The sequence below is a fragment of the Trachemys scripta genome, chromosome 8 (assembly GCF_013100865.1).
Source record: "Trachemys scripta elegans isolate TJP31775 chromosome 8, CAS_Tse_1.0, whole genome shotgun sequence".
Lineage (NCBI taxonomy): Eukaryota > Metazoa > Chordata > Testudines > Emydidae > Trachemys > Trachemys scripta.
This window is the reverse complement of record NC_048305.1, coordinates 52572524-52599243: the sequence shown is the minus strand read 5'-3', so window position 1 is coordinate 52599243 and position 26720 is coordinate 52572524. Positions and strand designations below refer to the sequence as shown.

Sequence of the window (26720 nt, the reverse complement as noted above, 5' to 3'; positions counted from 1 at the left end):
GATTTTCAGGCTGCCTGGCTGGCTTCACGGATCCATTTCTGCCTCTTGGCTTAATACCTTTCCCCAATGCCCCCAGCATTAACAGGTTATAGCCACAGGGGCTTTCCAGGCTCAAGTAGTGGTGAGCTTTCCTGTAGCCAGCACAGCCTGGTCTGGTGGGTCGAGCACAGGGCTGGGAGCCAGGAATTCCTCTGTACAGCAGAGTCCTGGCTGCTATCTAGGTCTGGCCGGTCAGGTTAGATGCTCCCAGATCTTGCACTGAACAGGCAAGACTCAACCAAGGGTTTTCAGCCAGGGAGGAGCCAGAGGGCAGCAGTGACTTCAGCTTGCAGGGAAACTTTAGGATCTAAGGACATGGAGGAAGACCAGGGACAGCAGTGGACAGGACACGGCACCTCTGTGCCACCAGCAATTCCCCCCAGCCACGATGTGGACCATCAACTACCCCGCACATGTGCAGCCCAGGGGAAAGAACCCAGCCTCTTGCTCCAAACATTCAAGCCACTGCCATTCCAGGGGCATCTGTTTGCTGTGGGCAGCGCTAGGGCTCATCTGCCCTTCCCAGGCCGTCAGCAAGTCTCATTCGATACAGCAGAGGGCACTGACACTTCCCCCACACAAGCAATACAGGACATACCCTCCCCCCCAGTGACGAATACGAGCAGCCACCACTCTCCAGCTTGGGGTTGTAGTTACAGGCAGGTTTGTTAGAGACGAATCATGGGAAAAAACCTTGTAGGTAATGGAACCCGCCCCACACTGACAGCTCTGGGCGCATCACATGGGGAGATACACGTAGCAGGTCTGGAACGTTACCAAGGAGGCAACTCAAAAATGTCTGTGCCTATTCCTGGCTAAAGAGTTGCCTGCCTCATTTGGTCCATGTGCTATTATCACAGTCACTCCAGGAAGTCACTCCGGCACCAGGCCGTCAGTTCTGCTCACACCTCTGCAGTGCGTGTCACTGTCCTGGGAGTAACCGGGAGCCTCCTCGGGACTGCCTAGGTCAGGTCTCCAGCCCAACCCGCAGGAATTCCATTCCACACGATAACAGGGATTGAACCAAGGGCAGACCCTTGAACACAGTCATCATCTACATGCGGCAGAGGTCTCAAGGACTGCTACTGGTGGCCCGGTTAAGCATGAGTCCATTCCTTGTTGTTTCTCTCACCCCAGGCCCCCTCAACACACACACATGCATACACACACACACTCTGCTGTTATGTCCCCCTCCAATAACCTGGCTGGTTCCAGTGGTGGACAGGCAGGTGGCCACGACTCCTTGTGCATCTCCAGGTTGGTGATGATGCTCTGCCTCAGGTTCTGAATGCTGTCCCCAGGATCTGTAGGGGGAACAAAACACACAGAGCTCACCACCAAAGCAACATGCACAAAAAGCCAAGGTCTGTATCCAAGGTAACAATGACCCATCCCAACCATACTGCAGCCATAGCAGTGTCACATGGGGACTGAGCGCTACTGGACCATACTGTATAATATATCCCCAACCCAACCTGGCAGCCCCTCCAGTGGCTGATTAATGGTGCATGGCAGGAACACATCTCTTTTGCAAAGCTTGAGATGCTTTATTCATTTATCCCCTGCAGGGTGATTCCCTCTCATGAGTCATCCCCCACCAACACCTCCTGCCCTCCCACCCTCCCCTGGGGAAAGCACTCGCTGACCACCCCCTAGTCTAGAACACAGCAGGCGTGCAGGCGGCAATGGAAAGGAAACTGCCACAGCCGGGCGAATTCCAACAGGGGAGTCCAGCAAGGATTAAAGAGCCAGGAGGTTGTGGATACTCACGGAATATCTTTGTCCCGTCCTCAGGGCTCTTGGAGAAGGCCTTGAAAAACTGAAAAGAAACACAAGAGAAGAGTGTCCGCAGGAGCATCTGGAGAACATTTAACAACATTCATTGCAACCCACAGAGCACTCGTAAGGCAGTATGGTCCAATGGCTAAGGCATCAGACTGGGATTCAGGAGATCTGTGTTCTATTCCCAGCTCTACCACCAACTTGATGGGTGATTTTGGGCCAATTGCTGCCTTTCCCTGCCTCGGTTTCCTCATCTGTAAAATATTTACCTACTTTGTAAAGCGCTTTGAGAAGCAGAGCTGAAGAATGCTATACAGAAGGTAAAGTTTATTACTTTCCCAAGCGAGTTTAATCATACCTAATACTACTACTTAGCTCTTACATAGCTTTTTCAGCAGTAGATCTCAAAGCATTTTACAAAGGAGATCAATATCATTATCCCCATTTAAAAGATGGAGAAACTGAAGCACAAAGCAGTGAAGTCACTTGCCCACGGTCATCCAGAAGGCCAGTGACAGAACCAGGAATAGAACCCTAGGCCTCCTGGGGTCCCAGTCTAATGCTCCAGCTAGTAGGCCTTGCCAATTTATAAAAGGTCTCTAAGCACCTGCAGATCAATCAATAAAACAGGCACAAAGTGCAATAAATCAATCAACACACTTCAGACTCAGTGAAACTCCCCAGACACAAATCTGCTCAGCAGCCTACCCCACCTCCTGGCAAATGCCTCAGGGAGCAAACAGATCTTTCATCTAATCCTGAACGCAAACCCACATGCTGGCTCTGGGGGTGGGAAGGAGGAGCGGGCATTGGAGAGTCAAGGTCTCTTCTCCAATCACCATCCAGACACACATCTTGCAACCTTCCCACCATCAGCCCTCAGAATTCCTATCTGGGGGCTGTCAACAAGTCTATCAGTGGATCTGGCCTGCAGGGACAGCGCACAGGTGCAAAACTTTTCTCGATCTCCCCTCTCCAGATGCCAAAACTTCAAGCTTGCCCTGCTTGGCCAATTCTGCAGTACAATGAAAGTTAAAAGCACGTCAGATGAATGACATTTAATACCAAGGTCAATGGCGGGCAGGGTTCTGTGCCAAAGCACATCGTTCATCTTCATATTTCAATCATGGAAAGTCTACCTTTTTTAATTCCGCTGAAGCAGACAGAATTTCCAGCCGGCTGCCCTGGGGCACTATGAAATGCAGAGATTGTGCTGCAGAATTTACGTCACCTGGCTACAGGGTACATAGGATCTCGGTTATAGATCAAACCCAGCCCCATGAATGGCACCCGTAATGGAATGGCTTGGATATCCATGCTGTTTGGAGTGTGGGCATGACATCTCCCAAAGGCCAGGCCTGCTCTGGAAGTGGGAGGCCACCCTCTGTCCCAGGTGAAGTGCCATAGTGCAGCAGTGCAGTTTGGACAGGACAAGAGCTTGGCTCGCTGCACTCAGTGCAAGCGCCTCACCAAAGAAGGAAACTACGAGCGCTCTCAGCTGCCACCAAGCAGGAACAATGGGAGTCTTCGACCATGATCCTCGTAGACTAAAGGCAGGCAGACTACCCCAATCGATGGAGCAGTTGCCAGGCTAGTCTGGTTGTTTTCCCTAGACTACTGGCTTCTCCAGGCTGACCCTCTGCCAACTAGCCCTTGTCAGAGCCCCACTCTCAGTTAGACAGTGGGGAAGCAGAAATCACAGCCTGTCTGGATCCAATGAGTTAAAGGGGCAGAGCTGAGTGTCCCCAGCCCACTGTCAGCATTGCACGCCAGTTCTGCCTCCCCCGGGGCCTGGTGTGCACGCTGGCCTGGGGGGAGGGATAAGTGATGAGACAGAATCACTTATTGCAGGGGCGTGGGGCACAAGTGTGTGCGTACCATACGGGCTGCAGAAGAGGATGCTTCCATGGGGAAGATGCCCCATCCCAGCCTAGGGCTCCTGCCCTTTCCAGGAAGTTCTGTGAGGGTTCAATATGTGGCCATGTTGCCGTGCACCGGCACCAGAGCCTGGGACGCGGCAGTTGACCGTGACAGAGATGAGGAAGCTGCCAATGTTCCCATTGCAGTTATGGCGTTGGGGAGCATGGGCAGCAGACCTCACAGCCCAGCCGTGCTGCGGGTGGGGGAGAGGCTGCCATCCTGCGCATGCCAAGGCACTGCAGCAACATCCCCCCAATGGCTGCGTTCAGCCAGGAGAATTGCCAGGCTCAACAGCGTAAGGGCTGCAGCCCATTGGACCTGGACGGGGAGAGAGTCCTGCTGTTGGAGGAGCCAGCCGGGCTGACTGACCAGCTGCCTGTCAGCTCTGGGAACGGCAGGTGTGTGAAGCCCTGCCCTGGGACAAGGGACGCAGCAAGATGGCCAAGAATGCGACGATGCCTCCAGCCCAGAGGAGGGCTGTGCCAGTGCTAAGGCTGCAGCTCTGCATGGCGGAAAGGGGCCAGCCACCCAGGCTGCTTATCTGATGCAGCAGCACCCCTGGAGAACTCAGTCCCCTGCCCAGTGGCAGGCCAGTGGTTACAGCGAAGGGCCAACAAGACAGGCGGGAGGGTTGGCACAGGGGGGCTGCGTGGGAGATGAATGCCCACTCTCTCCTTTGGCCAGGGCCCAGGAACACAGCCAACCTCATACAGCTGCAGTGACCTCTGGGCCCTGGGGATCATTCATCCTACCTCTTTGCCAGTCCCTTTAAAGGCTCACCAGCAGAGGGGGGCCTGCTCTATGTATCCAGGGCTCAGGATACAGGCCGCCCCACAGTACCTGCTGCAAACAGTCATGTGCCCTCTGTGTTTAATGCCAGCTGTGCACTCTCCGCCCTCCCTCTATGCAGGCAGGGCAGCAGGATCAGTGAAATCTCATGGCAAATGTTTGCTAACCAGGCTGGGCTGGGAGCGAAAGCTGTTTGCAGAAGGTGCTTGGGTTGGGGGAGGGCGGGGAGGAGGGAGGATGACACAACACCAACCCCGCGCCAACCAATGGCCTTGTAGCACTGCCACTGCCACATCAGCAGGCCCCTCTGGGTTTTGGGAGCCTTGTTAAAGACAGGCTCAAGCGCTGTATTTTGGGCCAGGCGAGGGGCTTAGCCCATCAGGCCCATTCCTGTGGCATCTGAGGGGAGGGTCATCGCTCCAGCACTCGGTTCTACCCCATCAACAGCCAATTAAAGTACCCAGCGGATTGAGGGGTCTCACAGGACCCCCAGGAGCAGGGAGCATCCCAATCCACACCCACTCATTTCCCCCCAGGTTTGGAGCTCTTCTTAGGCTGATCCCAGGACTGTAATTACCCCAGGAATCCGGCAAGTTTCTTTTTCCAGCCAGCCACAGAAAGGAACTTTGGGTGGATTTTTACAATCACCCTCTTCTTGGCAACCAACCCAGCCATAGGGCTCCCCGAGTCAAAGCTAGGGCAGGTGAGAGGCAGAGCTGGCCTGCCCAGGTGTGTGAGACGCTGGGGTTAGTGCCCATTATTACCTGAGATGGCTCTTGTGCATCTGCCAACACGCCCTGCCCCAGAGGGAACAAAAACCAAACCAAAGGGACTTGACCTGTCATTGCAGACCCAGATATGCCAACTCGCAAATGTCAGCATTTTTTTTTCAGACACCCCTTTCTTTATTGAAATGGAAATCTTGAGTGGCTACCTCTAGATGGCTTACTGCTTCCAAGACTTGATTGCTCACTCTGAATTCCTTTGAAATGCTTCATTTGAATAATAAACAAGCTCAGCAAACAGACTCATTATCTTGTTAGACTTTGTCTCTTTTGAGAGGTGTTTCTCTCTAAGGTCCTTTTAATTGTTGCTTAACTATTCAGAATTCTTTAGCAGTTGTAAGGTGTACAGCTGGCACACCTGAATCCTTCAAACTTAGAATTCGATGATTGAATAATTTATTATAATAAAGTTATTTTTGTAATAATATCTGTGGGTTAAAGGTCACAGATCTCCACCAGCAAGAGGCATATATTAGCGCTCCCACAGCCACTACCACAGGTGCAGCTATACAAGGGGGAGAGTTTCAGAAAAATACAGCCCATATTTCTTGAGCTAAAGCAGGTGACGTGCAAATCCCCAAGTTGCTGATCCTTGATTAGAGCTGCTGATGGCTCCAATCCATTGACCCAAACAGAAGTTGGAACAAACCCTCACTTTGTTATCTTTATCAAAGGAAAAGGGCTGGAAACTGACTTACAAAATGAAAGAGATCAGAAATTCTCCTTCACATTTTGAGATTCCCCAACGCAGGAAAGCCCCAAGTGGGGAGTTTTGCTGGCCTTAGAGGCAGGTCTCTGAAGGTACAGACCAAGGCATTTAAATAAATAAGCTCTTTTGGGACTAAGTCTGATTATAGACCCAGACATGCCAACTTGCGAGACATGCGATTTCTTAATAAAATTAAGCTTAACTCTCAAATTTCAGGATTTGGGGGGGGGGGGGGGTCAACTGCTGCTGAAACAATGGAGGCCTGTCGGACAGAATTAATTACTGGGCAGAAGACAGGCAGATGCAGGGGTGACCGCACCTGTAACAGGGGCCAAAATCACCTTATCCAGTACATGTGGCAGAGCGGGCAACACTGATTGTCACATGCACACAAACTGGGGTTGGGCAGGGGGAGAAGGGAGTCAAAAATCAAGAGACTGACCTGAAAACAACATCTTTAAAAAAAAAAATCTCATGATTTTTTGGCCAATCTCATGATCTCTGATCTCCTGAAGTTGGCAATCCTGCAGACATTACACTGAAACACGACTCACCACATGGCCGGGGATTGGAGGGAATTGCTAGCGCGGGCATTGAGCTGGACAAATTTTGTCCAGCTGGGAGTGAGTGTGGATGGGCGGATGGTAGGTGATGACATGAGGAGCCTGACCCTGTCAATGGCTCCATGCTAGTGCACGAGGCCCGGGAAGTGAAACTCACCCATCTGGTTTCACCACAGGGTTTATGTGCACCTGGGAAACGAGCGGAGTTTTAAAACATGTCAGCTAACACGTTTGAATGACCATGTTTCTAAACACCACTCAGCACCTGGTACAGGGCCACGCCCACTGTGTTAACATTCACATTATAGTGTAGAAAGCCCTAGGGTTAGCCCAACCAGCTAATGTTCTTAAACATAATTGTCTTTGTCTACACTAGGTGTAGAGTAGTGTTTACACACCACGTTTGAATACACCACTCATCTTCCCAGTGTAGACAAAAACACAGGCTATTTTCACTGCCAAAAAGGGTGGGGTTTTACAGCGGGATAATGAGCATTAGCAATTCTGCTGCAAACTCCTAGTGGAAACAAGGCTCTTTCATTTTACCAGGATGTATCTAGGTAAGGTCAAGCCCAGGTGGAGGGTTTAGTGCTGACCTCATCCAGCTACATCAAGCTAAAAACGACCTCTCCCTTGTCTCCAGCAGGGCCGCTCCCATGCCTTTAGTTATCCCACTGTCAAAACTCCCACACAAAGACACAGCCAGAGATTTCGGTCCAGCTGTAACTGCAGCTAGCTGACTGCTCCTTAACTCAAGTTAACAACCATGAGAGTAAATTCTAGAGTAGCCAGTCATAAAGTGTTCGCTTCAGGAGATCTGACCAGGAACCGACATTAGGGAATGTCAACCCTGGAGTCTGGCATCCTGTCACTTAACAGGCAATCAATTAGCTTGGGTTACAGCTCAGCCAAAGGAAGCTCACCAGCTAGTGCAGAAAGTAAACAGCAAAAAACAAGTCACAGAATTCTCCCGGCTTCAAATAATCCAAAGGGTCACTGGAAACACGGTGACGTTTGCTCAGGACTCACTGACACGTCTCTTTAAAGGACTTTGCGGGAACTGCACTAGGTCTGCCTCAGGAAATGTTTGTGACAGAGGCATTTGAAACGGTCATATTCTGTATTCCCCTTTGCACCAGATCAAAGGCACCACACCGTCCTCCCAGCTGGAATGGATTCAGGCACTTAGAGTCCGCGTTCCTTAGGAAAGGAACACAGCCAGGACAAGAGGTGTGCTGGGAACCTGAAGGGAGGATGAACAGGGACATACCAGACTCTGGTTTTGCTCTCCCTTACTACGACCTCAGAGAGGGCTCATTACAGGGAGTCCCCAACAGAAATGCAAGAAAGAAAAATGGAGGGTACCTTTTACTACTCTGGTGCCATTTTCCTGCCCTGTGCATAGTAATAATAATGAAGCCCTGCATCTGAACTCCAAGTTATGGGAATTCATTGCCTGTTAGCAAGGCATCTCTGAGGCTTTTGCATTCTTGCTTATGTTGGACTGGGGTTTGTTTGCATCAGGAAATATTTAAATTATATATATTTACACAATTTTTGCTGGGCACGGGACCAAGAGGTGGAATCGCAATTCGACTGCCAATAACAACAGAGCCACCCAATACGGGAAGCCTCAAAGCACTTAACAGATGGGTATGAAATCGTGCAGCACCCTTGCGGCTTAGGGAATAGACACAAAAGTAAAGTCACTTGTGGCAGACCTCCATGGTACTTTTTACAAGAGTTGAGCTGTTAGCTCCAGCCTCCTGGCCAAATTCCTCTGTGCCTCACTACATTCTGCCTCCCCAGATCCCCATAGCAATCTCACTTGGATATGGTATTCTTCACTGCCTGTTCTAGATGCCTGAGAAGGGATGTTGTGTACTGTTGAACAGCTACTGTGTTTCACTCCAGAGGTGGCTGCATTTCAGTGCGGGATGAAGCGATTCCTACGTGTATGCCCAGGAATGCATTTGGGGTGCTATATAAACAGATGCAAGGTCATCATTCAGCTGAACTGACAGGGAGAGGAAACAGTTAAAAGAAACAGGCCAGAAGAAGCCACAAGAATAAAGTGCTCTAGGAGGCACAGAACCCATCTCATACAGGAGTTGGTCCTAGAGCCCTGGGTTGAATTCAAGGCTCACTCCTTCCTCAGGGATAGCGAGCTGCACATCAGGGACAAAAGCCAGCTGGGCTTCAAGTTCAAAAGGTTGCCGATTCCTAGAAACACCCCAGTCAGGTTTCCCTGGTAATGCCACTGCCACGGTCTTACAGGGACAGAAGACGTCACAAACAAAGGGCTCTTCTCCCCGACCAACCGGTGGTAAGCAACAACCCATATCCCAAACAAACACAGTCTGCCTGGTGAAGCGCTGAGATAAACAGGAGGGGGGTGGTTTCAGATTGCTTATGGCCAATGCTGCTGTTCAGACCCAAAACCAAAACACAGGCTGGAGACCAGGACCACAGCAGAACTGATCAGGGGCCTCCTGGGGTACCAGCCCCATGGAATGTCACAGGGTGTGTCTACACAGCATTTTGGAGCGAGCCACCCTGCCCAGGTCCTCCCAACCCCCTGCTAGGCTTCAGAGGCAGAGCCACCGTTCAAAGCACTGCCGGTGCAGCTATTTTTAGAGCACTGGTGTGAGCCCCGCTACAGAATGCAGAGTACACACACCCCTACAGATTGAAGCTGCACCAGCTCTGCTTTCCTGCCACCCACCCCAGCCTGTGCTCACTTTACCTTCAACGTAGGGAACCCAGTTATCCCAAACTTCCCGCACGTTTTCTGATTGGCTATGTCTGCACAGTCGACGACGCCAACGTTCACCGCGGGACTCCATTCTGAAAGGACACACAGACAAACATTAGTGGATCTGAACCCCCTCTCTAGTCCCGGCCATTCTGCGTTGAGAACAGGAGCAGCCGCTGGGGCAGAAGCTCACTCCGAATTCCAGTGGCTCTCTTCCCCGAGAGCCTGTCACAGCTTCACTGCTCATGGGGAGACCCCCAGCCATGCCAGCCCCAGGAAATGGGGCAGGAGCCACTAGGACATGCTGGACGAGGGCTAAGTTGGAGGAAGCCTCTATTATATTTCTGGGAAGAAATGCATTATGGGTACCCTCCCCCCAAATCTTTCCTACAGTTCCATGGCCGGAAGCTGAATTCTATCCTCCTCCATTGCTAGAGCACTGCTCATCCCAAAGCACTTTCGATACTCATGCAACAGGAGCCTTATAGCCACCAATGAAATTCAGCTGGCTCTGGGGTACGGCACGGCAGCCGTTTACCAGTGCAGAGTAAGCACAGCAGCTTAAGACAGGAAGCAGAGCAGCATGCTTTACACAAGTCAAACCACTTGATTTATAAAGCACCAGGAATGCGCAGGCCACTTCACCAGCAGATACTATGGGGGTATTTTAGGACTGACTGAGCGTAATGCTCAGAGCTGGAATCCGGTCAGGAAACTGGGGCTCAAACCTCTTTTCTTACAAAACGTGTTCATGTGAGGGGAGAGGGGTTTCAGGAACTCAGTTTTCCATCTCTACCACCCTACAGCCCTTCTAGCTGTCCAGTGACCCAGGCACCACGCTGAGGCTGTGTTGGGATGCTCACCTAGGAACAGTCATCTGCAGCACCCGGCCTTTTCCTAGTAGGGCTCATCTCCAAGGACAATCCAGGCCCCCTTGGCTTGGCAGCCACAGTTTGAGGTTGCAGGGAGTGAAACATGCAAGCCTTGCAAAGTGGTGGATAATATCACATTGCACGTGAGTTCACTTGGGGGCTGAGACCTGAGAAACTCATGCTGCGTGCCGCATCTCTGCCCCCCTCCCCCGCAAACTGGCATCCTCACTCTGGCCACCAACCTCTTCTCTCTGGGCTGCAGTCACTGGGTGAGGGTAGGGACCCCAGCCCCAATATACAGCTCAGCTGAGCTCACAGTTTCTCCCCATCCCAAAAGAGAAGCTCCCTAGACTTTGCAGAGGCAGGAATCCCACAGTAGTCATGGGTCAGCGCAGTAAACTCACAAGTCTCATCTGTGGGCAAGGTGCCAGAGAGGGAGAACTGAGCCCTTTTGTTCCAGGGACCTCGCCTCCTCCAGGCCAGGCACAACAAGGAGAACGTCCTCCCGGCCCTTCGCAGTGGCAGGCTAAGCAGACACTCCTGGGAGACCGGGGGAACGTATGGGAGAGCAGCTTCAGCCTGGTGCCAGGGGCAGAGATCCAATGCAGAGCTGTTAATCCCTCTTCCATAAACACTGTGGCTCAGAGGCCTCTCTGGCAGCAGTTGTGAGCCCAGAACACTCTCTCCCTCTCTCCATATGTGGGCACAGGCCGGTCCCTACTCCCCAACGCACAGCAATGCTGTCCTCACTCCGACAGGCCAGCTCCAGGGTCCATCCCACACAGTCAGTGAGTGCACGGCTGCTCCATCCATGCCTCTGGCTCCTCCTGACATCACGGCAAGCCGCCCCCATGCGTTTGTTTGAACAGAGCATCTTGCCTAGGGAACTAGACCCTGCATTCGCCTCCGGGTGCCCCTGGGGATTCATTCTAAAATTATGCTTGGCTAGAAAAATCCACCCCCCTGAAAACTCATGACTCAGCTCTTCTGAGCTGTGAGCAGCAACCCCCAGATCCTTGCAGGCGCCTTCCAAGCACGTCTGAATGGGACAGCCCACTCCTCAGAGGGGAGCATATCCGACTGATATAGCAACTTCCTCCGTTTGCTCTGGGGTCCGGTCCATGGAACATGCTCAAAAGGACGGGAACAGGAGCCAAGAGCTCGGAAGTGGTGGCCACAGCAGGGATGGAATACAGTGGCATTGATTAGCTATTCTTCTGGCCATTGCAACCAGGTGGCTACATAACCTAGTGTGGTTGATATGCAGGAGCTTTGGCAGGGACAGAGGTGTTACTGCAGTGCAGGACAGGTAGCCATTAGCACAGGTCACACGATACCATTACTTGTGCCAGCCTCATAAGAGAACATTGTGCAGCAGCACACGGGGGGGGGGGGGGGGTGTTTCGAGTCCAAGGGAAATACCAGCCCCTCCAATATACTCCAGCCCTCAAATCACCGCACAAGCGCCATTTGCAGCTCTCAATTTGAGAGGGAGTTCTGTGCTTTTATTGTCTGAGCAACCCCTGCTGGCCATTTGAGGACAAATGCAGTGCTCCAAAAGGTGCCCGCTCCCAGCAAAGAGGGGGGAGCACACTGGCAATGCTGCTGCTCCCTGCGCTTGAAGGAGCAGGGCAGGTGTCAAGCGCATGCAGACAGTTCCACAGGGCAAGGGGGAGCCAGAGCCAGTGTTTGGGGTAGGTTGCCATTTAGTTGCACTCCCAGGCAGTGCCGGGGTGCTGGGAACGTTCACATCCTTTACTCTAGCCTTTCTCTGCAGAATCCCCAAGATCCATAATGCAACATCCTTTTCACACAGCACTGAACAGGTCCCAGCCACTGAGCGCTTCCCTCCTGTCCCCACAATCTGCCTTCTATTCAGCTCCTCTGTAGCCATGCCACAGCTGCTACACAAGGACTGTGTTGAGGCTCCCTAGAAACCATCCTGGGGCCCACACACTGGCCGTGGAAGCTGGGCTCACAATCAGACTGAGGGGTGTTTGCCTCTCTCTTACTGGGCGCTGCCCTGGGGATGATCCATTTGAAAGCACAGGGCTTTCCTTCCAGGCGGGTTTCATGCTCCCCTCCAGTGGACATAAAAGGCTCAGCTCACATTAAGGCGGCGGGTCGTTTAACGCACTTTTTGGGTGGAGAAAGCCAGGAAAAAGCAGCGCTGGCGAGAGCCAGGCTAACGCAGACCAGCGCTGTGCAAGCTGCCCTCATCCTGCAACACCCCCGAGTTCTGAGCCGTCTCTGCCAAGGCAGCTCAACTCTGACCTGCAACACCCCTGCTATTCCGGTTATTCCAGTGCCAGGCTCTCATCCCAGCTTCGCACACGGCACCTTGATCCTGACCTGCAGCACTTGCTCCTATTCCCCTGCTGGGATGCAGATCCGTCAGGGCTCTTATGTTCTGAGCAGGGCTTAGGGCAAGAGGCATGGAAAGACTTCCACATGAGCAGGCATAGGCAGGGCTGTGGGAAGGAGACATGTAAGGGGGACGTGATGGAGGTATATAAAAGCATAACTGACACAGAGCAGGTAATCAGGGGCCTGCTCATCTAACCCAAGAACATGGGGACAATCAGTAACATTGAAAGGCAGCAAAAATGAAACTGATCAGAGGAAATCATGTTAAAAACACAATTAACCCGTGATCTCTGCCACAGAGCTCACTGAGGCCGAGAATTTAGCAGGATTTAGAAAAGGCCTGGGCAAGCGGACATATGGCTGTGAACATTCAGTTACATTAGACAGGAAAAATTAGAAGGGCTCTAAACTCTCAGGCCTCAGGACGTAAGTCAGACATTGCCTGATGGCTGCTAGAAATTAAGTTCCCCACAGGATATTCCGTAGTGTCCATTAAGGGGATTCCTGCTGGCCACTGTCAGGGACAGGGTACTGGGCTAGATGGGCTCCTGATCTTGCAGCTCTACATCCTTAATTCTCCTGAGGAAAGGCTGCCAATTGTAACCTGCTGCATAATGACTTTGTGATGTGGGGATTACAAGGAAGCAAAACTCTTCCCCATGTGTGACTTAAGGGGACATTTTCCAAGGCACAAATGGGATGCAGGCACCCAACAGCCCTTTTGAAAATCTCCCCCTAAGCCGGATTGGAGCTCAGGGCTTCTCGAGTGCAGGGAAAGGGGAGTGTATGAATTGCACTGATCTGCTGAGAAAAGGATTTGGGTGGGAGAAACAACTCTCCCCACCCACCCAGGCAAGGTCTCTTCGTACAAACTCTCCATCACGTTTTCATATGACAACCCAAGAGGGATTTGGCAGGCCAGGCTCTTCCCCGCTCCAGGAGGTTTCACTTTAAAGATCAGCATTTGCCCAATTAGATTCATGGAGCTTTTCCAAGTCTGATTTATGGGCTTCCGCAGCCATCAGCGAGCGGAGACAAAATTCTCTAGTGTCCTGAGTTTAAACACAGCCTCTCCTGCCAGAATTGAAAAGGGGGAGGAAAAATTGCAACGACAAGCAAATCCAGCCCGGGACCGTTGTGAGGGGCTGCAAGGAGCGAGGAGCTCCCTGCTTAGATTGCATCAGTGCACACCACTGCACTAAAGGCACGTTTGTACCTCTTCAGCCCTGGCGTGTGGGTGTGTGTACTTCCTCCAGCTGCATAAGCTGGGTTCTGTCAACACACGTCAGAGGGAGGCAAACGTGGGTTCATAGTGAAGACTCTTCCGTGTTATGTCAGCAGGAGAGCTCTGCAGAGTGCATGTGCGACACCCTGCTGGCACAGAGCCAAATACAGATTTCTGGGCCAATGGGAGGCCATGTGCCTACAGCACCTATAGAGTCATCAATTCCAAGGCCAGAAGGGACAACTGTGATCATCTAGTCAGGCCTCCTGTGTAACACAGGCCATCACTGCGCACAGGACACCAGCCCCAGTTAACAGCCATCATCACTAAGTATGTTCTTCCAGAGAGGGTTGAAGGGCTGTCAATTCACCCCAGAGAACTGCAATCAGCAGCACCCTCCTTTCAGCTCCAGGCATCAGACCAGCATGTGCAGCCTGGGGTGTGAGACTCTACTGCTTCCATCCCAGCTCACAGGGTCCATTCAGACCTGGCGATTCAGAATGGCCCTGGGTCCATTCGGACATTGCCTCTGTGTGTACGAGGTTCATGGCCCTCCCGTGTCTGTCTGTCCCCAGTCCTGGGCATGTCACTGTACAGGAATCTTATCTGGAGCACACTATGGGGGGTCCAGAAGGTACAGGCAATTACAGCAAAGAGTCCCTAAATGATGCTCTGAGGGGCACCAGATGCTGGAAGTTCAATCCCTGTGGTAAGGTCACCAGAGAGACAAGCCTGGCTTACAGCGTCACACCACAGGCTGGCCCATAGCATGTGGGACCCTGCTCCGTGTAAGCCCAGACCCCAATCAAGCTCGGCAGTGCATGGCCCACCCTAGCTCTCCCTGGTCGCAGACCTGGAGAGGACAGCAATAAGTCACAATGTGCCTCTCCTCTTCTAGCAGCCGGGGACCTCGCTGTCATTGTGGTTAAGGCATAGGAATGGGAACCCATGGATCAGAGGCCTGGCACAAGTTAGCTGTGCCAGTGACTTGATGGGTGACCCTGAGCATTGCATAGCCTCTGACAGGTTCTCCCTTCTGCAAGCTGGGAATAACGCTTCCCTCCTGTGAATAAGGAGGGTTGGAAGTTGAATCCCTGACTGTTTAGGAAGCACAGAGGAAGAGAAGGTTCATTTGATCCTAAGGCTGGTCCTGGCCACCCCATTATGGCAAGCTCTCCCCAGACCCTTCAGGATGATGCACATGGGAAGTGCTGAAGAGGCCTTCAAGGGCATGACAAGGATCTCTAAGATCCCTCCTGGCCTCCCACTAAGTCACACAGTCACATCAGCACTGTTCCACCAGCGTCTAGAATCAGGGCACACCACCAGAAAACACCTGTGAGCATGAACCAACACTCTGTCATCCAGTAACACAAACCTCAGGCTGTAATCTCATCACCAAGGCTGCATGGTCTAGTACATAGGCATGGGAGTTCTACTCACAGCTCTGCCACTGATTCATTGGGTATCCTTGGGCAAGACCCTTAGCCACTCTGCCTCAGTTCCTTGATCTGTGCAACGGGGATAATTATAGTTACTTACCTACCCCACAGCAGCTGCAAAGATTCAGTGCTGGGAAAGCCCTTTGAAGGCACAAATGTAAATCCTCCTTCTATACTGCATGTTAAGCATAGCCATGCCAAGCAGATAAGTCCTCTAAGGAAACGAAGGCGCTGTAGGAAGTGATGTGGGTGGCTTTCCCATTGGCACGTTTCCTTCTGCCTCTCGGATGAGACACAAAACAGATTGTCTGAGCTCATGTCACTTTGGGGAAGAATAGGGGTGTTTCTTACATTGGAATCTGGCCACTTCACTTCCATCCCACAACTGTCATTCAGTGCCACTGCGCATTTCTGAACAGCTGTCACATTCCACCTGCAGGGCGGCTGCATTTCAGTGGCTGGTCGAGTGATTCACATGCCTCTAATTGGGCAATCAATTAACAAAATTGTAAACATGCCTTGAGATCCCTCAGGATGAAAAGTGCTCAAAACACATTGTCATGTCATCTCCCTGGGGTGCAGGCCCCAAACATCAGAGGAGGGACCAACTGGTCAACTACTAAGCACCAATTCAACTACTACTCATTGATGGAGCCACCTGTGGTGACAGGAGCTGTCCCAGCCCATGCTACAGGGCACAACTCAGCCTTTGATCTACAGAGACTCCACCTTCAAACACAAGCCCATTGCTCAGGGCAAAAAATCCTCCAATTCCACCCCCTTCCCCCAAACACACACACACACACACTTTCTCCAGTAGCTCCCAAGCCCAGTCTGTATTAGAGCGTCAGTTGATCAGATCAACACTTCTGGCCTCCTCCACAGCCAATTAGACAGTGCCTGAGCCCCAGGGGGATGAGAAAGGAGCCACAGCGTTAAAGTTAACCTAAAATCACAGCTGGAGAAGGAAACCCTCCCCCAAAAGTGAAGTAGCTACAACGCAGAAGCGAAGCAGGAAGAGGTTTCGTTTGCATGTGTTTCTTTAGACCAACTTTAGGGAAGTTGCTCTCCTAACTGTTCAGCAACGGGCACTAAAGCTACAGCGCAGAGTGCAGCTGGGACCCGTCAGCCACACACAAGGCACGGATGCAGCAAGGGAAGGCCAGGCGGGCTCCTTTCTGCGGTTTGCAAATGACCTGGAGCAGGGATGCCACCGCCGAGGGTCTCGGAGAGGCACCGACAGCGGGAGCAGTGAGGGGGGAGGGATACACAAGGAATTGAGAGGGGAAAGGAGTGGGGGTGAATGAAGATGCCGGGGGGCAGGGAGAAGGCACAGAGATAGCCGAAAAGGGGGCCGAGGATGTAGAGGAGAGAAGCGAGGACTCCAGCGAGCTGGGGCAGTGAACGGAAAGGGGGCTGGCAGAAAGGGCATAGGGCGGCCCCAGGACAGTGTGGGCCCTTTCTATGGGGAGGGGCTGACACGGGCAGTGACACGAAGGAGGGGCCTGAGGATGGCACAGGGCTGGGAAGGCTGGCCCCGGAACAGGGGCAGGTGGCCATGTGTCCTTGCCGGGGGGGCCAAGCAGAGGGCTAGGGCCGAGGGAAGCGGGGCTGCCGTGGCCTGGCCACTCACCCTGGATGTCGGCGGCCAGCGCCCGCCAGGTGGGGGCGAAGTGGACGCAGTGGCCGCACCAGGAGGCGTAGAACTCCACCAGCCAGGCGCTGCTGGAGTTGAGGACGCTGCTCTCCAGCGTGTCCACCTGCAGCAGCACCAGCGGGTCGCCGGGCGAGTAGAGGCCGCCGGGCGGCGCCCCGGCCAGGGTGGCCGCCAGGAGCAGCAGCAGCGCCGCGTGCGGGTGACAGCGTCGCCTCGCCATCTTCCGCCGGCAGCCCGCCGCACAGTGGCTGCTGGCAGGGCCGGGCCGGGGGGGAAGAACTTTGCTGCCGTAGCTGCAGCTGCCTGTCCCCGGCCGGCGGGGGAGGAGCTGCAGGAGGAGCTGGGCTGGGCTGGGCGGGCCCCTCCCGTCCCCGCCCCTTGTTTTCAGCGACCGCAGTGGCCTGGGCCCGGGGACAGGAGGCGCGCGCTCAGCCTCGGGGGTGGGCGGTGGCTCAGATCCCCTCCCGTCCAGCCTCTGCTCCAGAGCCAGGGGGTCCGTGGCTGGCTGGGCGGCAGCCGTGGGGGTGACCTAGGCAGCGCTGCCTTCAGGTATGGGCACGCCCGGTACCTGGCGCGCCCCTCCCGCCAGCCGTGATCGTTACCCAGGCTCTGCTGAGCCATAGACCAGGACACGCCAACTCAAAGCTGCACCAGACCCTGCCAGAACAAGATGCAAAACCTCCAGACATATATCCACTGGGCAAAGGCAGGGGTTGGTCCCCACCGTGCAGCAAAGGAGACCTCCTTTATCTGAAACAAACGTCCAGCACAGCTGCCTCTCCCCATCCTAGGACATTGGGGAGATGTGTTTCACGCTACTGAAATGCCCTGGATATAGGCCCGGGCAGTGAAAGAGATAAACAGTGTGACTAGAATGGGACCATATGCCCCCTCTAATGCAACGAGATGTCTAACTACATAGGCAGCTGCCAGAGCCCCTTGTTCTACATCCACAGATTTTAATACAGGTGTGAAGGTAATTGCTCACATGCAATGCTGACATACAGTATAAATACTCAGATCCAGACCTGCCAGGGGCCAGCCATGCCCCGCAATGCATAACAAAGACACAGCATTTTAATTATCTGTCAGGACACAAAACATCAGCCAACTGCACCTATTCAAAAATCAAGAGAGGCCACCAAAATCATCCGCAACAATTAATGGACACAAATCTGACATCAGGAATCAAAATACTCAAAAACCAGTGGGAGAACACTTTAACCTGTCTGGTCATTCAGTGACAGACCTGCGGGTGGCTATATTACAACAGAAAAACTTCAAAAACAGACTCCAAAGAGAGACTGCAGAGCTAGAATTGATATGCAAACTAGACACAATCAACTCAGGATTGAATAAGGACTGGGAATGGCTGAGCCATTACAGACATTGACTCTATCTCCCCTTGTAAGTACTCTCACACCTATTATCAAACTGTCTGTACTGGCCTAGCTTGATTATCACTTCAAAAGTTTTTTTTTTTTTCCTCTTAATTAATTGGCCTCTCAGAGTTGGTAAGACAACTCCCACCTGTTTATGCTCTCTGTATGTGTGTATATATATCTCCTCAATATATGTTCCATTCTATATGCATCCAAAGAAGTGGGCTGTAGTCCACGAAAGCTTATGCTCTAATAAATTTGTTAGTCTCTAAGGTGCCACAAGTACTCCTGTTCTTCTTTTTGCGGATACAGACTAACACGGCTGTTACTCTGAAACAAAAATCCTGAGATCGATATTTAAAAACCAAAAAACCAAAAAAACAACAACACTTGCCTTGAGGGTTGGCTCAGGTTATCTTTTCAAGCATTTCTCTGTAACCATGACACCAGAAACATACTTTAAAGAAAAGAAACTGGAAATTCTCATGTAAGCCTTTGTCCCCAGGAGTTGGGCTTTAAGGAAAACACCAGACAATGCAAGACCCATGATAAAATCACAATGGGAGATTCATTCTTTTAATATAAATAACTCTGTAACCTCAGGTGCATGAGAGGAAGGATGGTCCAGTAGTTAGGGCACTCATCTAGGACTGGGCAGACCTCCCAGTCAAATCCTGCTCCGCCACAGGCTTCCTGTCTGACCTTGGGTAAATTACAGCACTGTCCTGCCTCGCAGGGGTGTTGTGAGGATAAATACATTAAAGACTGTAAGATGCTCAGTTGTTACAGTGATGGGAGCCAATAATATTCAGCAATCCAAGTGAGAGACCACCATCACTGTTGCAGATAGGAAACTTTGGGACAAATGTGTGACATCTCTTGAAATGAGGGGAATATGAGAGACGTGCCTAGATAGAAGGGAATTTTACCTTGGAAACCCAGAAGTAAAACGGATTTTAAACACTAATCATATTACACAGAGCCCTGCCATGAGCTGGTAACACACACACTCAAGAAGAGACTTCAACTTGTTTTTTTAAAAAAAAGAGATTAGATAGGACCTACCTAGTTATTCTAGGACAGTATTTTTGTTCAGACCTTTTTAACTGTTTAAGAAAAGCCTTGACATGGAAATATACATAAGGTCAGAAATCACAGGCATTTTTCTGTATCCTAGATAATCTTTATTTTCCCATTTTGGTACAAACCACTAAAACTGTATTTGGGCTGCAATATGGAAATTGATCTGAACATAGATACCACACAAGAGCCAGCCAACCTTTGCAAACCAATTCCATGCTCCATGTTTATTCTTTCACCTTGTTGGAGAAAAATTCTCTGCTGGTGTCACCTGCAATGGAACTGGGCCAGTTTACATCAGCAGAAAATTTGTCTTGAGTTGAAATATCTTACTGAGGGTTCCTTGCTCTATTCCCTTGTGCCAGCATAACGTTGCTGACCTTTTTGCTCTTTACATTAGACTCCCATGCAGCCCAGCTTTATCTTGGCAAAACACTAACTCATCAGTGAAATCATTTAATGTTACCATCACATCTACCCACCCACATGCAAAAATTAATGGATAAGTAAAAAAAAAACACATGGAAAATATCACAGAAATCAGGGCTCCAATGACGAACGGAATTGAGTAGTTACACTTCTGAATTCAGAACCACCTTTAACCTCTATGCTCCATCACCCACAAGAAAGCCTGGCCTTAGTCTCTGAAACCTGCTTATTTATACACATTTATTTAAACTCATAGCCCCTCCTTTTTTGAAGCTCATTTGTTCCTCTTCCCCCATCTTTACAGTGGGGTGCATTGGGAAGCAATTTAACAATGAAATACTTAGTATTTACTGTTCTGTTTTAATCTGCCTTATTTTATATAAATAAATACGGGGGGGAACACTTAACAGAAGCATCAGGACAGCATGTCTGTGGTTAGTTATCCATGTGATCTTATTGCTATCATTCTTATCCTGCTTCCCCTCAAACCCTCCCTATTCCTGGTCACCCACTCCTGCATTGCAACACTATAACAGACGTTGCAAGCACGCTGGGGCAGGAATCGAGTCATCCTCCTCCATTAGAGAAGCACATTTCAGGGCACTATAAAGTCACACACAATAATACATAAAAGCAGAGATGAAATTAACACCTTGGCCTTTTGACAGCCTGTGTTTCAGATCCACTGGTCTCCCAGGAATCGTGGTTGTTAACGGCACTCCCCTTTATTTATGGCTTTGTTTATTGGTTCAGGTCTCAGAAAGCTCATCTTCCCAGAGCTACACCTAGATATTTAGTGCAACTTGCTCTGCTAGAAGAACAGGATTCTGAGAGGCCATTAACATTCCAGCACTTGACAAGAGATGCAGCAAGCTCTTGCATGGAGCATTTGTACGTGACATGACTACTCTGCTTTCCTGAGCAAACCATCTTCACGCAAGAGGGATGTTTTTACAGTGTCTAATCCAGCCAGGCCCCAGTCCTGACCCATGCCCTTAGGTGCTATGATAATAATCAATATTACAAATACAAAATTACAAACCTTCCATCTAAATGAAATACTGAGGAACTTCAGTGACTATCTCACTGTACAATGCTTTAGTTCCCAGGGAGATTAGTGGGAAGACAGTGGGCACTTTGGTTGCCACGGGTAAGACTAGAGATTGGTTTAATGTGAAGATTCCAGTGCATTTATGAGACAGTGCTTTCAATGCACAGGGATTAGCACAGAGATCCTAATGCATTCTAGCAGTTTTGGTTGCATTTCACCAGGGAGTGGGATTAGCATGTAGCTCTCCCCATTCTTTGGCAGCTGTGGTTTGGGGCTTCCTAAACATTACTGCCCTGTGGTGTCTATGGATAGATTTCCAGATGGTATATCACAGGGGTGGCCAACCTGAGCCTGAGAAGGAGCCAGAATTTACCAATGTACATTGCCAAAGAGCCACAGTAATATGTCAGCAGCCCCCCATCAGCTCCCCCACCTACCAGCAGCCCCGATCAGCGCCTCCCCCTCCGTCTCCGCACCTATCAGCTGTTTTGTAGCATGCAGGAGGCTCTGGGGGGGGGAAAGGGGAGAGGTTCAGGAGAGGGGGCGGGAAGGAGTGGAGTGGGGGCAGGGCCTGGGGCAGAGCCAGGTGTTGAGCAGTGAGCACCCCCCAGCATATTGGAAAGTTGGTGCCTGTAGCTCCAGCCCTGGAGTTGGTGCTTATACAAGGAGCCACATATTAACTTCTGAAGAGCCGCACATGGCTCTGGAGCCACAGGTTGGCCACCCCGGTATATAATTTATTTTATGGCAGTCCTAGTGACCATCAGGTTCCCAGTGTACCAAGTGCAGTGCTAATACAGATAAAGAGATAGTCCCTGCCCCAGTTCAGTGCTCAGAGGGGTGGGGCAGATTAGAGTACCCAGAGAGACTTACTCAAGTCCCTGTGTTCCCCGCCCAGAACTCACCCCCCCATTGCAGATATAATTTGTGGTCTCCTTTTCTTCACTGCTAAGGCCATCAACGGCCCTCGCCTATATTACAAAAATAACATAATTGAACCATGGGGATTATGGTGATGGGTGTTTATTGCTTCTCTAATGCCGTAGGAATGATTCAACATTTCAAGGAAGGCTCAGCTTTTTCCCAAGACATTCTCATGATGCTCCTCGCCATGCTTACTCATTCTTCAAGACAGGACATTCCAGTCCCACCATATGAAGTGGAAGGTGACTCAGGTTCTCTCAGCCTTTTCAGGCTTGGAATACTTTGATTTGATTGGTTAAGCTCTCCTCCACTCTAGCAATTGCAACAGATGGGTCCATCTCACCTGGCATTAGAGTGCTATGAAAAAACAAGAACTGCATCTTTGCTTGCAAGGCATTGACAGATACTTTGCAATGCCCCATCTCTTCTAAGGGGTGAGTTAGAAGACCGAGTCCTGACTTGGGGCTTCCACTTTTCTGCCATAGAAATGACAGCTGGGTCTGTTGATTGTTTCCCCAGGGCACATCTGCTTATGTCATTTTAAAGAGACAGCAACTTGATTTCATTAAGTTACTCTAGCATCATGAATTACAAATGTGTTAAAAATCAATTACTTATTCTCTGACAATCTTGCTAAAAAAGCCACATTGTCTTCTCTAATTCGCCCACATTTGTTGACTCATTCTAGCTGCAACTAAAGCATCTTTGTACGTGCATCAGTTATGCAAAGTGAAGGGAAAGAGTCCACACCCCAAATGTTTCAACTCCTTACAAAGTGACTCTCCCCCGTGTTGCAAGTTATTTTCCACGCTTCCTGATACCCTAGGAGTTAGATTCATGGAGCTTGTTATGACCACCCCCTCATTAGTCCAGAGGTAGCTCCTTACCCAAAGATAGCAGAAGGAAGGATGGCACACACATCCTCATTAATTGACAGTGCATGCTTTTCATTGCGTAATGGTGCTTGAATAGCATTTTTTAAAACCCTATCCTAAAGAGGAAACTGGATGTTTCCTTCCCCTGGAATTGGAAAGAGCTCAACTGTAATTGTAAAACCACAACAGCAGCCATTGTACTAGATGAATTAATGAGGGATCAGTTTCTTTCACACCTTTTACTTCTGGAAGAACTTTTATAAAATATATGTATTTTAAAAGTCTCCTGGTGAATTGTTTTAAGATGAAATCAAGAAGAGGAAAAATTGGTCCCTTAGCTCAATGTCAAGGTCAGATCTCATATAGCCCCTGTTCTAGGGCTCACTGAATAAACCGGTTTTCCATGGACTTCAATGAGCTTTGGACGAAGCCCATATTGCCAAAGATCGATCATTCTCATGGACTATAAGAGCCTCTATGATGGTAGCATACTAGATTGGAGAGGGGTTAAGAAAATCCAGACTGATTTACTTATATTCATTCCTTGGCTTAGCTGAAGGGACTCCATGAATGCAAGCGTTACAAGATTCCTTACCTGTATAGCACTGTCAGACAGAAGGGTTCAAAAAGGCCTCAAATCGTCATAAACGACTTAAAAAGAATGTGATTTTAAAATTCATGTGAGGCTCTTTTCAGTTGCCCCCTAGTTTTTGAGACTAACTGGTCATGTTGTCAAGATTTTCTCCACAACTATGAGCCCTAAGAACATTCTTTCTCTCTTTCTTTTTTTTAATTAAGGCCAAGATTCTCACATAGTCACGTGACTCCAGGAGCTTGGACTTTAAGACAAACACTAAACAGTGTGAGACTTTTGCTGAAATTGTGAGAGCTGGCAACACTGTCGACTAGCACTTTACCCTGGGATTTTCAAAGGAGCCAGAGGGAATAAAGTGTCCAGTTGCCATTGAATTCCAGTTGACAGGTCTGGTAGTACCAAGACCCATACATAACCTGATTGAGTTTATAGCTGGGCCTTCATTTCCCCCCCTTTAAATCCAATTTCTTGCACATCTAACAGATTTACGTACAGTATTTTATTTAGAATCACCCTAGATACCACCTAAACCAAGCACCAAGAGATTAGAGAGACAGACAAATCAGACTTCAAATCTAGGCCCTTGATCTGTCTGTTGGTGGAAGCTACCTGCAACTGATCTCAGTGGGATGATTGCTAGTGAAGAAATGATTGGGGTCCCAAATATTTAGACACCAGTGGTGAAAAACTAGGCTGAGATGAAAAACTAGATTTGAAGCCAAATAGGCTTTTTTTCCCACTCTTCTAACAAGGTTACCTCTGAGCTGCTGCAGAAAAGGCGGCTGGCTACCTTTCCTCAGATGTCCCTTTTCTTCCTCGGTCCTACTTTAAGTACCCTCTCCTATAAACACCCTTTGGCCCCCTATCTTGGTAACCATTTGTTTTCCCATAGTGTCTGTTCTTCATCCTTTCCTGGAGATTTCCCCATATGTATTTCAAACAGCACCATATCCTAGAAAGGGCAGGAAGGGCACAGGAAGAAAGAAGATAACACTCGGGGGTGGGATGGTCACTGGTACATCTCTATTTGTTCATTTGTTACTTCAGACTCTGCTGTATCTCACTTCCTTCTCCACCAACTAGTGCACTTCCCAGCCCTGTGTTTTGCTTGCATCTCCAACCCTGATCATGCCATCTACCGTAAACGTTGTTATAACCCAGACATATTTCTTCCAGCCAGCCTGCCTTCCAGTTACCCACGTTTTGGCTGGGCTCCCACAGAATGGTAACATCAGGCCAGTGAGCCGCAACGGTCCTCTTCCAATGCTTGTGCTCTAAAGTGGGCTCCTGGAGCAGTGTCTTCTGGCTAGCACCTTTCTTTCTGCAGTCCATTCAAATGAAGGACTGAACTTTCCAGAAACGCTTTGCTTTGCAGGATGCTCCAAAATCTGAAGCAGTGTTACATTTCAGGCCCAACAATGTTCTTCAAGCAAGACATCGTAGGCTGTATAGCCCCAGATTAAGATGCAGCTGAGTGTACAATAGATGCTAGACAGTGCCCACCAGAATTAATGGTGTGGACTTTAGGAAGTACCTGCCCTGGCATTGCTCACTCAGAGAATTTCATTAGGTAATAAAATTCTAGGGCTGGGAGAGCTTGTTTGAAAGCATTTATAATGTGATTGCACACTTTAAGTGGTGCAGAGAAGTGTTAATACTATAGATCGTCAATGCCAAGGTGAAGTAATAGGAATACGCAAATCAGGGAATAATATGGGGCTGCATCAGTTGGTTTACAGGCTGTGTTGGGAAGGGCCCAAAGCAGTGATGCGGCAGTTTTCTGCGCCCTTCTCCAATTAGCTGTGGCAATGTTGTCCTTTGCCAAGGTTTTCAAAAATGAAGACAAATCCAAAAGATTAAGTTTCTAACCTGAAATGCACCCAAAACTGATTCCCAGTGAATATGCTCCCATTGTGAGCATAGGCATTATGACAGCAACAAGTAGCAATGTGTCCTAAAGGACAGGTTATGTAGTGGAAATTAGTTCAAGGGTGGGGATGGACAACGATGCATGCTCTCCCTGTTTGAAGCACCAATTTAGACACTACTGTATTACACCCATTTGTCCAACCAGCAACCCACCTCAGTGCTCTGGCTTACTCAAATCCAAAAGCCTGAGTGAATCGATCACTGTAAGACTTGATTCTAACTTGGTTCCTACATGCTAAGAGAATTTTCCAAAACATTCCTCGTTGGGAATGAAGTGCTTAATTCTCTGCTCGCTTTCTATTTAAACAATTTCAACCACACATGAACAAAGAACCAATTTGAAATCTGACATGGATCAAGTCCTCACAGAAGACTGGATGCCTTGATTTGTAAAAAGAACAAAAGGTTACTAACCTTACAATAGCTGTGGTTCTTCCAGATAGGTTGGCTGTGTAGATCCCACTTGCGACACGCATACACTTTGTGCCCAAGAAGATGGCACAAATGCATCGTGCCTCAGTTTCCCCATCTGTAAAACGGGGACAAAGAGGCTGACCTTCGTAAAGCGCTTTGAGATCTACTAAAAGCACTGTATAAGAGCTAGGTATTATTACTATTAATGCAATATTAAAGTTGTGAAATCAAACACTCAAATTCCTAGGAAATTCCAAAAAGATAAGGTTGCTCTGGCAACAACAACTCTCCCATGATTCATATAGGTAGTATTCATGATGCCTATTTTCCTTATTAAATGGAAACCCTAACCTATTACTCTGTCAATGCACAGCATAAAAAACAGGATGTGTAATGTGGAGGAGTTAAAATAGCTAGACAACAACCCTCGTTGTAGGAACATCTTGACCAAAGTGCTTGATCTTGCAACCTTAATATTGCATTAGTGCTACTTTTTTTGCATTTAATAATGACTAGGACTGGCTGTCATGAATCCTGTGATTTCTGCAATTTACAGTAAAAGTCATGGCTGCTCAATAGCCTTCTGCAGAGCTCCATTAGCTTTCATTTTTAAAATCACTACATTTCTAACCCTTACAATTATGAAGGTAATCTTCCAAATATGAACCAAGTGTAATGGATGCAGTGCTGCCTTCCTAGCAACCTTCTGGAGAACACTCGTTTTTACTATATAAAGATGGGTTCAGAGAAGACAAGAGGAGACCCATAAAACCATCTCATTTAGGAATATATAACGAGATCCAGGATCATTTCTAGGAAAATTTTATTCACTTCTTAAATATATTATTGATATTTCCTATTTGAAAGGAAATAACACATTTTTAGTATAATTTTAAAATGAAGATTTTTAAAGTCCATTTTGAAAATTTTATCATGACTCATTTTTAATCTTTCCAACTAAAAATTGTGACTTGTATTTTTGAAAAACAAAGCAACGATTTTTTCTATTTTTTTTGCCACAGCACACAGCCAGCTTTAACAAACATGCAAGGACATGCTATAAGGTATTATTACAATTAAGGCAATTATAATGGGATTTAGCAGATTGTAATTGGGAGCCGAAGTGCAGCATCAGA

General features: G+C 49.4%; 1 protein-coding gene across 1 annotated transcript in view; it reads right to left on the bottom strand.

Moving 5' to 3' along the window:
- The window catches only part of QSOX1 (quiescin sulfhydryl oxidase 1), a 36309-nt gene extending 19118 nt beyond the window's left edge, over window positions 1-17191 (bottom strand). The window contains exons 1-4 of the mRNA XM_034779006.1: window positions 16882-17191; window positions 9334-9434; window positions 1810-1858; window positions 1241-1343 (exon numbers count right to left, since the gene is read on the bottom strand). Coding sequence (XP_034634897.1) covers window positions 1241-1343; window positions 1810-1858; window positions 9334-9434; window positions 16882-17125 — 497 coding nt within the window. The 5' untranslated portion in view covers window positions 17126-17191. The remainder of the gene's footprint in view (window positions 1-1240; window positions 1344-1809; window positions 1859-9333; window positions 9435-16881) is intronic.
- Window positions 17192-26720: the final 9529 nt, after the last annotated feature.